We start from the raw sequence: 16150 nt of genomic DNA on the forward strand, positions 1-16150 counted from the left end.
GAAAAAAGAGATCAAAGAGGATATGAGAAAATGGAAAGATATCCCCTGCTCCTGGGTAGGAAGAATCAACATAGTGAAAATGACCATACTACCAAAACTGCTATACAGATTTAATGCAGTATTGATTGAAATTCCAACAGTATATTTCACAGAACTAGAGAAAATAATCCAAAAATTCATGTGGAACCAGAAGAGACCTAGAACAGCAAAAGCAATTCTAGGCAACAGAGACATGGCAGTGGCTATAACAATTCCCAATTTGAAACTATACTACAAAGCCACTGTGATAAAAACAGCATGGTCATGGCAAAGAAAACGACCTGAGATCGTTTCTTGGCCTTTTGGGTAAGATCAAGTGTAGTGTCTGTTCTTAGCAGAAAAAGACCTGAGAATTAGTAGAATAGATTGGAAGATACAGAAACAGCTCCAGATGTACTCAACTACCCCATCTTTGACAAAGCCAACCATCCTCACTGGAGGAAAGATAAACTCTTTAATAAATGGTGTTGGAAAAACTGGATTTCAATTTGCCAAAGATTAAAACTAGACCCTTATCTTTCACCATGCACTAAACTAAAATCCAAGTGGATTAAAGATATAAATATTAAAAAAGAAACACTTAACTTGCTGGAAGGTAAGTTAGGTAGAACTCTCAAAGACATTGGCATAGGAAAAAACTTTATGAACAAATCCTAAGTAGCATGAGAACTAGCACAAAGAATCAACAAGTGGGATATCATCTTATTAAAAAGCTTCTGCACTACAAAAGAAACCACCAACAGAGCTAAGAGACAACCTACAATGTGGAAAAAAATTTTTACCAGCTGCTCCTCAGACATAGGACTATTATCTAGAATATATAAAGAACTTAAAAAAATTAGGCCCCTTAAATATAAAGACGCAATTCAAAAAAATGGGCATCTGAAATGAACAAACATTTTTCAAAGAAGTAAAAGCAGCAAATAAATACATAAAATAATGTTCAACATCTTTGCCTCTCTTCATATGCTCTCCTAACAGCTTTTCTGAGTGACCTGAGCTTGTGATGTTCTTCAGGGCAGCAACAACCAACACTTTATTTTCTTTAGAACTACCCTTGCCTCTGTGTCTTTAAATGCTAGTGATGTTGCATGAGTCCTTCCACCTCTATTCCACCCTGGTCTCTCAAAGCGGAGGCCTCAGTCATTGTGATGCTGCAGCACAGATAGCATCACTGTTGCACTTCCAGTGAAACCCTTTGTTGTCTGGCTCGGTAGAGAGTAATTGCAGAGAATCCCAGCACGATACTCCAGTGGACCACTGGTGATACCAGATGACTTAGTTTGAGGTGCCCCAGAAAGAGGCCCTAAGGAAAGGACTTGAGGTCAAGTCATTTAGGAGGTGAACTCAGAAAACACCAGTTATGCAACGGGAAATGAGAAAGGGAAGAAAAGGAAGTGAAAAAGGAGTATACTACTACATAGGTTGCTGCAAAGGGAAACTAAGGCTTAATTCCTCTGGAGAACTCTGGGAAACAACACAGAATATAGGCCTCAGAGTTTGTCCAACCAAGGGGTGAGGGAACTGGGTGTTTGTATTGATTTATTAGACTGGTTCTAAAAGGTACCATAAACTGGGTACCTGTGGTGGATTAGGTAACAGTCAACTTGGAATGCCCAGCAGAACTGAGTCAGTGTGGTTCTGGGTGTAGAAGACTTACCTGTGGATTGTTTTCAAAGGCATAAAAAGAAAACCCGAGAGGAAGATCTTATGCCGTTGATATTCCTGGAGAACCTTGCTGCGGCTGATGTTCCTGGTGTGCATGTGACTGTTCTCCTTATCATTGGAGCTCAGGTCCTTGCTAAAACTGGTAATGGCTGCTGTTTGAATCAGGGGAGCTCTGATCTTCACCTTGAGTGTCGCCTCCTGGCTCCAGTGCAGATTCCTCAGCCTGGTGGCAGAGATCCTTTACCTCAGTGGAGCAGGCTTTCTAGCTTCCACTGTTGGCCTTTGAATCTTCCCGGTACAGATCCTCAATATGGACTTTCATGGGACATTGCCATGGGCTCTAGGCCTCTGGCTGGACTCATGGAGGACATTACCTCGGGCTCCTGGCCTTGGACTTGTGTGGGGCATTGCCATGGGATCCAGGCCCTGGGCTGGATTCTTCAGGTCTCTAGTATGTGGACAGATCTCTTGCATCCCTCTGCATTTGACATTTTTGGTGAATATTATAAAATAATACTATAAATTATGTGTCCTGTATTAAATATAGTCCTTTGCAAACCCTGACTACAACAGTGGCTTAAACATCAGAAATTTATTGTTTTAGAGGTCCAGTATCAAGGTGTAGTCAGGGCTGCTTCATTCTGAGGACTGTGCAGAAAAGATCTGTTCTCAACCTTATTTTTTGCATTGTAGATGACCATTTTTTCTGTTCATTTTTTTCCTCCAACACCTTTCTTCTATGCATTTCCTGAGTCCAAATTGTCCCCTCTTTAAAGGACAACAGTCATGTTGGATCAGGGAGCTATCCTTATGATCTCATTTTAACTTGGTTACCTTTGTAAATATGCCCTGTCCAAATAAGGGTACATTCTAGGGGTTTGGGCTTCATCATATCAACTTGGGGAGGTGACACAATTCAACCCATAGCTATATTGATATGCCAACCTCCATGTGTCACTGGTAGAAGACTGCCTAAGCCTGCCATGCATGTGGCCAAATGGAGCCCTGAGACAAGGAAATGCTGGCCTTTGGAATATGGGGTTACACACTCAGAAATGTCAGTGCCACAATGTATGAGTGGGCCATACTTATATGTCTGGTGCTTTGGTGATACATATAAGTATTTCTATAACTAATTTAACTTAAAAAAGTGACAATTACGAAAGGGACAAATCTAATTTTTTGCTGCCTATGAGAATAAAAATCTGTTAATGCAAGAGGCTCCATCTAAGGAGAGTGCACAATTTTTGGTAGTTGCTTGTTCTGTAAGCTGTCTCAAGAAACTGAATTTAGAAGTAACATGATTACTTTCAATTTTACAAAATATATTTTGTAATAGAAAACGAAGAAATGCTTCCTGCAGAGAGACATACAGGAAGTAGTGAACTGCAGTATTTGTAGAATGAATGACTTCTCAGAAATCCCCTGAAAAAGGGTTTACTACTGGAGAATTGCCATCAGGTGGCAACAGAGACCATAAAATGGCATTTTTCTAAGGGCGTTAAGGGAGGTGTAGAGGAAATCAACCCAGGGATGCTTCCTGAATTGAGCAGCTTTCATGGAACCCCCGTGATAACAAACGCTGTATCAGACCCTGGCTGATTTATGTATCATAGTCATATTCAATGCTGTAATGCCATAGTATGAGATTATAAAGTAGCTGAAATTCTCAAAGTTGTAGGAAAATTACTACACAGTATTGGAGGTAAATCTGGTACATATTTTATCAAAACTAAAAACAAAAATAAAAAACAAGAAAGACTATCTTAGTTTCAAAAGGTAGACACAGAGGTGCTCGCCATAACAATCCTGGCACTACAGAGGCAGAAGCAGGATCACGAGTTCGAGGACAATCTAGGTAACACAGCGAGATCCCTGTCTCTAAGGACTAACACAACAAAGCAAAAACAAAACTTAGAGGAAATCAACCCAGGGCTGCTTCCTGAATTGAGCAGCTTTCATGGAACCCCTGTGATAACAAACGCTGTATCAGACCCTGGCTGATTTATGTATCATAGTCATATTCAATGCTGTAATGCCATAGTATGAGATTATAAAGTAGCTGAAATTCTCAAAGTTGTAGGAAAATTACTACACAGTATTGGAGGTAAATCTGGTACATATTTTATCAAAACTAAAAACAAAAATAAAAAACAAGAAAGACTATCTTAGTTTCAAAAGGTAGACACAGAGGTGCTCGCCATAACAATCCTGGCACTACAGAGGCAGAAGCAGGATCACGAGTTCGAGGACAATCTAGGGTAACACAGCGAGATCCCTGTCTCTAAGGACTAACACAACAAAGCAAAAACAAAAAACAAAAACACTAACCAACGAAAAAAAATTAATTTCCGTGACATCACCCTCCCCCCTTTCTTTTGAGGCAGGGTTCTACAAATTGGTCGGTGGATTGACCTCAGAATCAGTAAGTAGTCCAGGCTACCCTCAAACTCGCGATCCCACTGCCTCCACTCTCTAGAGTGCTGGGGTTATGCGTGAGTCGCCTGGCAGGCTTTATCATTCTAAAGAGCAGAATAAAATGAAGTGCACTTCTGAAGGGTTTCGGTTTCTTTCCTTGAGCGCAGTGACGATCTAAATTGAAGATGACTGGGTCTGATCAGCAGGGAGAACCGTTCCCTTCACCTACTAAGAACCATTCAGCCTACAGCAGAGCGGAGCTCGAGCGGAGAATCTCTTCACTTTGGAAGGGGATGGGGAACGGGGGGCGTGGCCTAGACAGGGGCGGGGCCGCACTCCGCCAGTGAAAATGCTTCCTGGCTTGGTTTGACCCACCTCGCGGCCCGTAGAATCTCCGAGTTGCCGCCTTCTGTCGGCGATTGGTGGAGATCCGCTCATGTGACCTCCAGGTGGCCGGAACAGGGGAGGCTATGTGAAGCGCAGGGTTTTGACCAAAACAAACGCCGACAGCTCGGAGGCAGAGTCTATGGCCGAGGCCGTGAAGCCCCAGCGCCGGGCCAAGGCCAAGACCAGCCGGACTAAACCCAAGGTGAGGATCCTGCCCGCCCTACCAAGGCCTTGTCCTGTGCGCTCTGCTTCCGTCTCTCTTTCTGCCCTCTCCAGATAGTTCTACTCGCATTCCTCGAGTTTGTATCCTCCGCCTCCTTCCAGTGGTTGATCCCACCACCCGTTGACGTCGGCTCTGCACTCATTCCTCTTCCACGTCCGCGTACCACACTTTTTCAGGAGCTCACTTTACCTTCTGCTTGGCTCTGACCTCACTGGGCTCTTCTTTTTTTGCTCCCTCCTTGCCTTTCTTCCCCGAGGCCTGGTTTCCTGCTGTGAAGCAGCCATTTTTTCTCCCAGTCCCATCTCCGACTCCCTCTTTTCACCTTTGTAACGTGGAAACATTTTCCGTCCCTCCCATGCGTAAAGAAGGACTGGACCTCTGTGTGTGGAGAAGTTTTTTTTTTGTTTGTTTGTTTGTTTTTTTTTTGTGTGTGTGTGTGTGTAGCAATTTTATATATATAGAGAGAGCTATAAAGTAAACTGTAGTGATGTGCCAATCTTCTTCACTTTGAAAATTCAGGGCCCACTGATGCTGCTATTTATTGATCATTGTCCTGGTTGTTTACGATACAGCATGAATGTCTGGATGTTAACTTAGGGGCAGGACTTTCACAGTAGTAACCCTGCTACCTGGTTAGATTACATGCAGCATTAGTGTGGTTTTAAACTGATTTGCTCTTAGATGGAGTCTGGATTTTCATTTTGATCTGTATATTTAATATAGCGGACCCCTGAAAGGCTTTACCTGGAATAGAATTTACATGAAGGAAACAATGACGATTGGGTTTTTTTTTTTTTTGTGTGTGTGTGTGTGTGTGTAGCAATTTTATATATAGAGAGAGAGCTATAAAGTAAACTGTAGTGATGTGCTAATCTTCTTCACTTTGAAAATTCAGGGCCCACTGATGCTGCTATTTATTTATCATTGTCCTGGTTGTTTACGATACGGCATGAATGTCTGGATGTTAATTTAGGGGCAGGACTTTCACAGTAGTAACCCTGCTACCTGGTTAGATTACATGCAGCATTAGTGTGGTTTTAAACTGATTTGCTCTTAGATGGAGTCTGGATTTTCATTTTGATCTGTATATTTAATATAGCGGACCCCTGAAAGGCTTTACCTGGAATAGAATTTACATGAAGGAAACAATGACGATGGTATGACAAGTACAGTGAATTTCCTTTCTTAGAAGTGGATTATGTTCCAGGGCAGGTTCTGATGCCGTAATCTGATTTTTTTCATGGGAACAAAATTTTAATGTGTGAGCATAGGTACCGTATTTAATAAACTGTAGTCATCCTTTTTACTATGATGACTTTTTATAAAGCTATATGGAGTTAAGCACATCAGTGTACCCAGGTCTGCAAAGTGTTACTCTTTGGTGTAGTAAATCTCCGAGGGCTGGGATTAAAGGCACAGATGTTATTAAGAAAAATGATTTTGTTTTGTTTTGGTTTGGCAAATGACTATCCAGGCAGCAGGGGAAGAAAAAATAGTCACTGGCCAGTCATACATAGGATCACTGAACGCAGAGCCAAGTATATACATACCCATTATCTGTCGAAAACAGAATCTTAACTTCTAGTTTTCTCCAAACAAAAGATGAAACCAAAGTTTACAGACGTTAAATGATAGACCCAAATCATCTAGTTAGAAAGAAAACTCAGGTTAAAGCCAGAAATCGTGACTCTCCAGTAGTTTCATAATTATTTCATATATATCTATCTGCCCATAGATAGAATGTTATAAATGTAAAACAGTAGAAGGGATCTGTTCAAGTTATTTTGTGTAAGGGAATTTTTAAATTAAAAATCTTACGCTTTTAAATTACTCACGAAAAGCCAATTATTTTATTGACACATTTCAGGCAGCATTGCTGTACAAATATATGATAATTAAAAAAATTTTATAATGCAGACTTGTAGTGTCTAATGATTACATTCATTATGAGGAATGGTATATATACCTAATACAACTTCTTTCTACATCCTCTTGCCTTCCCTCCTGGCTTCCTTTTTCCCCTACTCTACTTCCCCCTACTTTCATCTCTTTTTTCTCCCTCTTATTTTTTTCTTTTATTTTGCTCTTTATTTCTGTTTTGTATTTCTCATTTAAGAGAAACAGTGCAACCATCAGCTTGTATGTCTTCCCTTAACCTTATGGTCTCAAGGTGCCTCCATTTCCTACAGATGACTCAAGTTTATCAACTTCATTGTGACAGATTAATACTCTCTGGTATATAAATACCGCATTTTTAGCCAGGCATGGTGGCACACGCCTGTAATCCCAATACTTGGGAGCCTGAAGTAGGAAGATCATGTGAGTTCAAGGACAATCTGAATTAACATGTTGAGCTCTTGTCTCAAAAAAACCAAAAACCACGCCAACCAAAACCCCAGCACATTGTCCCTTTCCATTCATCCATTTATCTGACGGTCATAGGGCCACTTCTAAGATTTAGATATTTTGAATGGTGTTGCTATAATTGTGGGTTGTATGTATCGCTGTAATATGATTACTTTAAATCTTTTTGGGTGTATACCTAGAAGGAGAATAGCTGGGTGGAATGGAATTTGTTTCAGTTTTTTGAACTATGTTACTGATTTCTGTAGTGGTTTCACTAGTTTACATTGCCACCAACAATAAGGAAATATTTCTTTTTCCCCTGAACCCTTACCAGAACTTGTTGTTACCTGATTTTTTGATGATAGCCATTCTTTCTAGAGTAATGGAGTCTCAGTGTTCTTTTTTGGATTTTTTACACAGGGGCTCACTATGTAGTTGAGACTGACCTGGAACTCACTATATATCCCAGGCTGGTCTCGAACTCACAGCGATCCTTCTGCCTCAGCCTCCCCGCCGAGTGCTGGGATACAGGCATGTGCCACCACACCCTGTTTTTTTTTTTTTTTTTTTTTTTTTTTTTTTTTTTTTTTTTTTTTTTTTTTTTTTTTGAGATAGGGACTTGCTAGGCAGTTCTGGCTGTCCTTGAATTCACTATGTAGCTCAGGCAGGCCTCAAACTCAGAAGTCCTGCTTTGGCCTTCCCAGTGCTGGGATTACAGGTATGTGCTACCACACCTTGCAGATTTGTGTGTAATGGCCAGAGAGGCTGAACATTTTGTCATGTATTTATTGGCCATTTATATTTTCTTCTTTTGAGACATGTCTTCATTTTAGTTGCCCATTTTTTTGATTGGGTCTTTTATTTTGGAGATTCTCGTTTTTTTGAATTATTTTTATATTCCAGATATTAGTCCTCTGAGGAGTGGCTGCTGGCAAAATATTTTTTACCATTCTGTAGGTTATCTCTTCATTCTTTTGATAGTTTCCTTTGCTGTGCAGAAGCTTTTTAATTCCATATGGACCCTCCCCCTCAAAGTTCCGTATGGTCCCATTTGTTGATAATTTTTTTTGGGGGGGGTACCAGGGATGGAACTCGGGACCTTGCATTTTCGAGGCAGGCGGTGGGGAGGGGCACTGAGCTAAAACCCAGCCCATGATTCCATGTGTTGATTCATGTATATCTCTGTACAATTGGGATTCTATCTAGAAAGTCTTTGCCTATGGCTATGTCTTTAAGAGTTCTACCTATTTTATCTTCCAGCAGATTAAGTGATTCTATTCTATTCTACGTGATGTTATTTTTTTGGTACTTGGAATTGGACCCAGGGCCTTGTGCTTGCCAGGCAGGTGCTGTACTGATGAGCTACATCCCCAGTCCTCTGTGTTAATATTTAGATCTTTGATCCATTTTGATTTTAGTTTAGTACATGGTGAGAGATACGGGTCTAGTTCAGTCGTCTACATGTGGAAAGCCACTTTTCCCAGCACCGTTTATTAGAGGCTATCTTTCCTTCAGTATAAGTTCTGGGCCCCTTTGATAAAGAATGTGCTTAGAGTTGTCTCCATATCTTATATTCTGTTCCATTGGTACACATGTCTTTTTTTTCCCACCTGACAAAACCATGCTGTTTTTAATCACTGTGGCTTTATAGTATAACTTGAAGTCTAAAATTGTGATGCTTCCTGCCTTGCCTTGTTGCCTAGGATTGCTTTTGCTATTAGTCTCTTCAGGTTACATACCTGAATTTTAGGACCATTGTCTCTAATTGTATGAGGAATTCTATGCATTAAATCCATATATTAGTTTTGAAAGTATGGCCATTTGGCTATATTGGTTCTATCTATTCAGAAACAGAGGATATCTTTCCATTTTCTGATGTTCTCTTAAATCTCCTTTTTAAGAATACTGTTGTAGAACCCTTTCACTTCCTTGGTTAGATTAATTCCTAGGTATTTAATTGTTCCTGATGCTATTGTGAAAGGTATTGTTTCCCTAATTTCTTTTTTGGTGAGTTTATTATTATTGTACAGGAATGCTGTAATTTTTGTTTATTGACTTTGTATCCTGCTATGTTGCTGAATTTGGTTATTCTAGGAATCTTTTGATGAATTTTTTTGGTCTTCTATGTAGAGGATCATGTCATCTGCAAATACTGTGTAATTTGACTTCTTCCTTTCCTACTCATATTCCTTTAATTTTTTTCTCATGTGTGATTGCTGTACTGTTTCAAGAACTTCTCTGAATAGTAGTTGTGATAACAGACATCTTTGTTTTGTTCTTGATTTTAGAGGGAAGCTTTCAGCTTTTCCCCATTTAATACGATGTTGACTGTTGTTTCATCATGAATGGCTTTTGTTAGATTGAGTTAAGGTCCTTTTATATCTGTTTTCTTCAAAGTTTTTATGAATGGAAGTTGGATTTTGTCAGATGCTTTTTCTGCATCTGTTGAGATAATCATGAGAATTTTCTCCTTGCTTTTGTTTATTTGGTGTATTACATTTACTGATGTGCATATGTTGAACCATCCCTGTATCCCTGGGATGAAGCTTACTTGATCCAAAGGTATGATCTTTTTAATGATTTGTTGCATTGTTTGTCAATACCTTATTGGAGATTTTTCCATTAGTGTTCATTAAAGAGATTGGCCTATAGTTCTCTTTTATCTTGTGTCCTTTTTTGTAATTAGAGTAATGGTAGTTTCTAGGAATGACTTTGGGAGTACTGCTTCCTTTTAAATTTCATTAAAGAGTTTGAGGCATATTGGTGTTAGGTCTTCCCTGAAGTTCTTGTAGAATTTTGTAGTGAATCTGTGGGGACTTGGGTTTTTCTTAGTGGGAAGTGCTCCCCTTAGAGCAAAGTCCCATGTTGTTTTTGCAGTTCGTGAAGGCAGTATACTCCACTGCTACTTCTCCCTGAATCTCCCAGTCATGGGTGCTTACTTTGCTTTCAGGGAGCCCAGTTCCACTTCTCATGGGCTGCAAGAGCCAGGGAGAGTTCATATTGTTTCCTTCTTTTTCTGAGTTGTGGACCATTTCTCCAAATTCTCTGTATTTTCTGGTTTTTTCCATCAGTTCCTTCTCAATTCCTGGTGATCTGCTTCTCTTTTTTCATTTGACAAATTGTTATTTTCCACTGTCTGCATTCTGGATCTTGGAGAGACTGAAATTTGCTATTGATCACCACTCTGCCATTTTCTTTCTTAACAATTTTGAAGAGACCTTCACTTTGGATTCATTTTGTCAAACCAGAAACCTATGACACACAATTTTTCCTTACTCTCCAAATACAGTCACTAAATCTTGCCAATTTTATTTCCTAAATAGCCTCTTAGTTCTATCCATTTTTGTCCTTTTAGCTTCCATGACCTTCCTCCAGAAAGGATTCTTTGGGATTTTGCCTCTTGACATTCATTCTTCCTGTCCATTCTCTAACCTGAATCTGGATTAATATTTTTAAAAACAAAACTGGGTATGGAAGTACATGCTTGTAATTTCAGCACTTGGGTGGCTGAGGCAAGAGGCTATTAGTTCAAGGCCAGCTTTGGCTCTATAGTGAACCCAAGGCCAGCATGAACTATGTAGTGAGACCCTGTCTCAAAAAACTAACAAAACAAAACAAACAAAACCAACTAAACAGCAACACTCCCCCCAACCCAAAACTGATCCTGACACTCTCAGAATCTTTCAGAGGTTTCCCATCCCCCAGAGGCTAGAGTTCAAAGCATTAATTAGGGACCTCCTTAGTTTAGTTCTATCAAACCACTCTCTTTTGTTTCTAACCGTATGTGTCAGTGGTGGTGAATCTGTGGTACATATGCCGTGCTGGGCTGCTGTGTATCATTGAAAGCTCTAGAAGGTTCACCATCACTGATTAGTCCTTTTCTTCTGCTTCAGGGCCTTTGCACGTACTGCTTCCTCTGCCCTAACACTTGTAGCCCCTCTTCATCCAACTAATGACTGCTCATTTATTATTTCTTAGCTTAAGCAACGCTTACTACTGGAAGCTTTTCCTTATCAGCTTTGTGTTGTTCTTTCCTCCAGTAACACTGTGCTTGCCCTTGTGCCCCTTATCTCACTTGTAGTTTCTTTGCCAACTTTCCTTTTCTCCCTTAGATTGTGAACTCACAAAGGAAGGGACTTTCTTGTTTCCAGTACCCTTCATAGCTCCTGCAGTGACTTGATAATTGTTTTTTGAATTAAGAACTAAATGCCAGTACTGAAGCATATTTCAAAGCTTTGTCACTTAAAAATATATTCTAATAAAAATTTTCTGAGTAGTATGATAAAATGAAGTCCAGCCAACACCCAAGGCCCTTATACTTGTCAATTTAAGAAAATTAATTATTTTAGAGTAAATAGATGCATTTCTTAATGCTGGCTATGGTTTGGCCATGGTTTCAAAGTCCTACATTAATGAAAGCTTTATCATTTGTGATATAACTTGGCAACCATTTACAGAGCCATAAAGAAGTTCTAAGGCACTGTTCAGGAAGTGGTTAGTGTCATGTGCTGTTGTCTTTAGACAGTTGAGTGGCTTCTACATTCCTCAGTGCTAATCATCTGGTAGTTGATTTCATGTTACTAGGCTGTGCATGGCTAGGTATCTGGTGCTCATTGCCTGATATTTGAGTGATAGTCCTAATAATGTGTTCATTCTTTAAGTATCATTCTTTGTTAAAGTACACCCAAACTCTGGGGATCCTGATTTCATTGATCTTGGCAATTTGGTACCGGGGATTGAACTCAGGACCTTGTGCTTGCCAGGCTGAGCTAAATCCCTGGCACAGCTTTTTTTTTCTTTTAAAACTGTGGTGGAGGTGGGGGTGTCTCCTTGTGTATCTCATGCTGGCTTTGAATTTGCAGGGTAGCTCAGGCTGTCCTTGAACTTGTGATCCTTTCTGCCTCAATCTCCCATGTGTTGGGATTACATGTGTGCACCACCATGATACCCTATTAGGAACAGTGTCTTAGATTGGAGCTTTGCAAAAGTAGAGAAATTTGTAATCATGGAAAGTATTTTTATAGTTAATATTAAATTCTGAATGGCAACAATTTAATAGAGCATCTAGTGATTGCTAGGATGGACTGAGATGTGACATACACTTTTACCTATGTTTTGGGCAGAGTGACATGACCCACTGTATGCTTTAAGGGATTGTGTGCTTGCTTTGTTGAGAATAGACTGTAAAGGGCAGGGATGGAAGCAAGGAGACCATCTAAGAGATTTGGAATTATTCAAGTGAGATTGGTGGTGGTGGCTCCAAGCAGAGTTGCAGAGGTGGAGTTGGAGAGAAGTGTTTGAGATGTGAAGGAAGAGGATTTGCTAAGGTTTGGACATGAGACGTGAGAATAATCAGGGAAGTCTTAAGATGGGGAAGGCAGTGCGTAGAACAGGTTTTGGGGGGAAAATCAGGAATTCAGTTTTGGATATGTTAATTTCGAAATGAAAGTCTGTTAGACATTCACAAGCAAAGGAGTATGAGAGTGAGCAGGAAGGTAGTGCCCTTTGCCATGCAGGTAGCATAGGTGAAGTAGGTGGTTAAAGAATTTACCAGTAGTCAAGGATTATAGGACAAGCAAACATTTGTTTAGGTTTTTGCTACGCAGTTCAGGCTGTTCTTGAACTCAGTATGTTGTAGTCCAGTCTGGGCTTGAACTTGGGGCAGTCTTCTTCCCACAGCCTCCCAAGTGCTGGAATTACAGGCCTGTGCCACCACTCCGGGCTCATTGGGGGAATTTCTAAGAGGGGAATCGTGAAATCAGGGTGAGGGATTGGGGTTTTTTTAAGACAGTGAAGACATGGGAAATGGTGTGAGTTGGCAGTTGTAGATACTGTATCTTATAAAGGCAAGCAAAATACTGCTCATGCAGGAAATAAGACTGGTAAGAGAAACACCAAAAAAAAAAAAAAAAAAGTAGCCAGAGAAAAGTAGAATTAGTATTCATAGCAAAATGTGTAATCTCATTTGTCCCGCTGAAGCTTTTCTACTGGTGTGGAGTCTTGTGTATCCCAAAGAGTTGGGAAAATTTCTCCTGAGAGTTTTGATCAGATAGTTGTGCTGGTTTACTCTCCTTGCCCCTATCTGAAATTCATTCTGTGCCAGGCATTGTGCTACCTGCTTGGGGTAGAGACATAAATGATAAACAGACATGTCCCTTTAAAATAATCTAATGACAGGTATTGTATAAAAAGGGAAAATTGAACCATCATTATTTGAGAAGCAATACTTGATTTAAGAAAGGAAAATTGTAATTTTACTTAATGAGTAGAAACTTCCCATTTGCTTTTCAAGAATGTAAAGATAACATTTTTTATGATTACATACTTCTCTGCTTTTTTGTCATTTCTAAAAAAGGTATGTATGTATAAATACACACACACACGCAAACACACAAACAGAAATGTACAGCCCAGAAATGAAATGCCCAGAATTCTATCTCCTGGAGATATAACTGTTGGTAATTGTCGTGTGTTCTTTGTAAGCCACCCCCTTTCTGGGCACATGTATTGTAATGTGTAGTTAAGTATGTTTTTCTGTTTATTATTGATTTTCATTTCTATATAATTTCCCAATTGTACTTTTCCCCATTGAATGACTTTAAGATTGTCTCTCTTCCAATGTGTAACTTATGAGGTTAAAAAATAAAGAACTATAGATTCTTCTTGATCTGCTTAGTCATTTTTAATTGTAAAAAGTGTCTTTTGCTTAAAATTATAAGCATTTTGGCTTGATAATACATTGAGTTGACATGTATGGAGTTGCTTCATGTCAGAGACCCCTGTAATCAGGTTCCAGTACCCACCTGCCCAGTGTATGATGCAGGCTTGAGAAAGAATACACAAGAGAGAGCCAGGTGCTAGGATGCCCAATGCCGGAGCAACTGACCAAGGCGCTGGCCAGGCCCAGGCACTGACTTTTATTGGCAATCATTTGGGGTAAAAGTGACTCTGTGGTTTCTATGGAAATTAATGTAAACAAGGCTCATAATGACAAGACAAAGCATTCTCACTTTAGGAACAGAATAGACAAAATGTATGGTTGTAACTAGAACATTGTCCCTCTGGTCTGAGGGTTTAGTTGTGGGAATGGAATTTGGGTGCAAGCTACTCAGACCTTGAATGTAGGCTTCAGCCAGACTCACTTCTGTAAACAAGACAATTGTGGGATTAACTCTTCACAGCCTGCATTGAGCATGATCAATATTACGGTCCTCTGAAGTTTAACTTTTATTTCACAATCTGTAATGATTATTATGTATACAGTATGTCCTCATGTATCTTTATCACTACTTACTTAAAGTAGTCAAAGTAATTGGAAACTGGCTTTTGGTTTGTTTTAGGGAAATGGAATTTTTTTTTTCTTCAGCCCTGGGGATTGAACTTGGGGTCACAGTTGACCACTGAGCTATATAATCTCAGCATGTTAGAAAACTTTAAAAATTTTTTTGCAAGTGGGTTTTGCTAAGTTGTCCATTCTGGCCTTAAACTTTCAATCTTCTGCCTTAGCCTTCTGAGTAGCTGGGATTACAGGTATCCACCAACAGGCCTGTTTTAAATGAAACCAGCTTTGAGCTGGGGATGTAGCTCAGTGGTAAGACTACTTGCCTCGTGTGCATAAGGCCATATGTTCAGTCCTTAGCATCACAAAATAAAATAACATTTGTTTTTTTTTTTTTTTTGGTTTTTTGAGACAAGGTCTCACTTTGTAGTTGAGACTGATCTGGAACTCACTATGTAGCCCAGGCTGGTCTTGAACTCACAGCGATCCTCCTGCCTCAGCCTCCTGAATGCTGGGATTACAGGCATGCGCCACCATGCCCGGCTAAATAACATTTATATGAAATGAATTTTCCTTTTTTGGGGGTACTGGGGATTGAACTCAGGACCATTGTGCTTGCGAGGCAGGCGGCAGAACCACTGAGCTAAATCCCCAGCCCTGTATTTTACATTTTAAATATAAGATAGATTTATATTCAGGCATAAAAGTTCAGTTTCTTCTGAATTTGTTGGTCTTCCTTGTGCTTTCTGAGAAACATGTAAAGATAAATTTTTGAGTGTGCCAGAGCACATTGTTTGTATAAATATTTGTTGGATAATTCAGTAATTTCTTCATCTTAAATTCCATTACCAGCTGGTACTCCTCTAACATAGGTAAGGGTGGAGAATTGTCTTTGGTTCTACTTTTGAAACCCAGATGAGTGAGTTCCATCCACATGGAAAATAAAACCCTAAACATAGGCTATGTGTTCTTCCTGGAGGATAAAAGGTTAAAAAAAAAGAAAGTTTCTTCATTGATTATCTAACTATCTTAACTGTTGCTATTATGGTTGTGAGTTTTCCTGGGAAGGTGGATCTGAATGGTGTGGGTTGGGAGTAGTGTTTGGGACAAAAGGAGGTTAAAAACTGCCCAAGGGACAGGGTGCAGAAGAAGTCTTGGGGTGGCCTGTGGATCAGTGGAGATAGGGTTTGCTAAGCCAAGTTCGTGTTGTCCATTTTATGAGTGCATCTTCTGAGCCCTCTCTCTCTCCTAGCATTTAACATTCCAAATATAGTTTAAGAGAAAATAAAATTTAAAAAACTAGGTTCCTCTATTCTATATTCTGTTCTTCATTTCCTTTTCATTCATTTCTTAACTTATTCTTTTAATCTTTATTTTTAACAGATTTATTGAGGTTTATTCACACACCATTCACCTGACCTAGTTAGAATGTATAATTCAGTTGGTTTTAGTGTGACTGTAGGGTCAGAGTAGTGTGTCCCCCAATCCTGTGCTTCATAGCACTGCATCACGGTTCATTCATTCCCATTAGCAACATAGGAAGATTCTCATGTTTCTGTATTATTCCAGTATAGTACATGTGCTGCCAAAGCGAACATGGGTTCTAATTTCTCTACATCCTTGCCAGCGTTTACTGTTTGACTTTATACAGTAGTTACTCTAGTGGATGTGTCATGATATCTTACTGTGATTTTTGACTTGCATTTCTCTATTGGCTAATGATGTTGAGCATCTTTCATGTGCTATTTATATATCTTCTGTTTAAAATTGAGTTTTATATACTATTAATG

At 39.6% G+C, this 16150-nt stretch overlaps 1 protein-coding gene and 1 pseudogene across 2 annotated transcripts in view; both read left to right on the forward strand.

Moving 5' to 3' along the window:
* Window positions 1-325: 325 nt before the first annotated feature.
* On the forward strand, window positions 326-449 carry LOC117283808 (annotated as a pseudogene).
* A 4093-nt stretch (window positions 450-4542) lies between these two features.
* Window positions 4543-16150, forward strand: part of Epg5 (ectopic P-granules autophagy protein 5 homolog) — a 109193-nt gene continuing 97585 nt past the window's right edge. Inside the window, exon 1 of one of the 2 annotated variants that reach the window (XM_010616582.3) lies at window positions 4543-4714. In XM_010616582.3, the coding sequence (XP_010614884.1) occupies window positions 4652-4714 (63 nt within the window). In that variant the 5' untranslated portion in view covers window positions 4543-4651. The remainder of the gene's footprint in view (window positions 4715-16150) is intronic. The other variant, XM_010616581.3, reaches the window with a different exon arrangement.

This window comes from Fukomys damarensis, unplaced genomic scaffold (genome assembly GCF_012274545.1).
Source record: "Fukomys damarensis isolate Sample0158 unplaced genomic scaffold, DMR_v1.0_HiC HiC_scaffold_30, whole genome shotgun sequence".
NCBI lineage: Eukaryota > Metazoa > Chordata > Mammalia > Rodentia > Bathyergidae > Fukomys > Fukomys damarensis.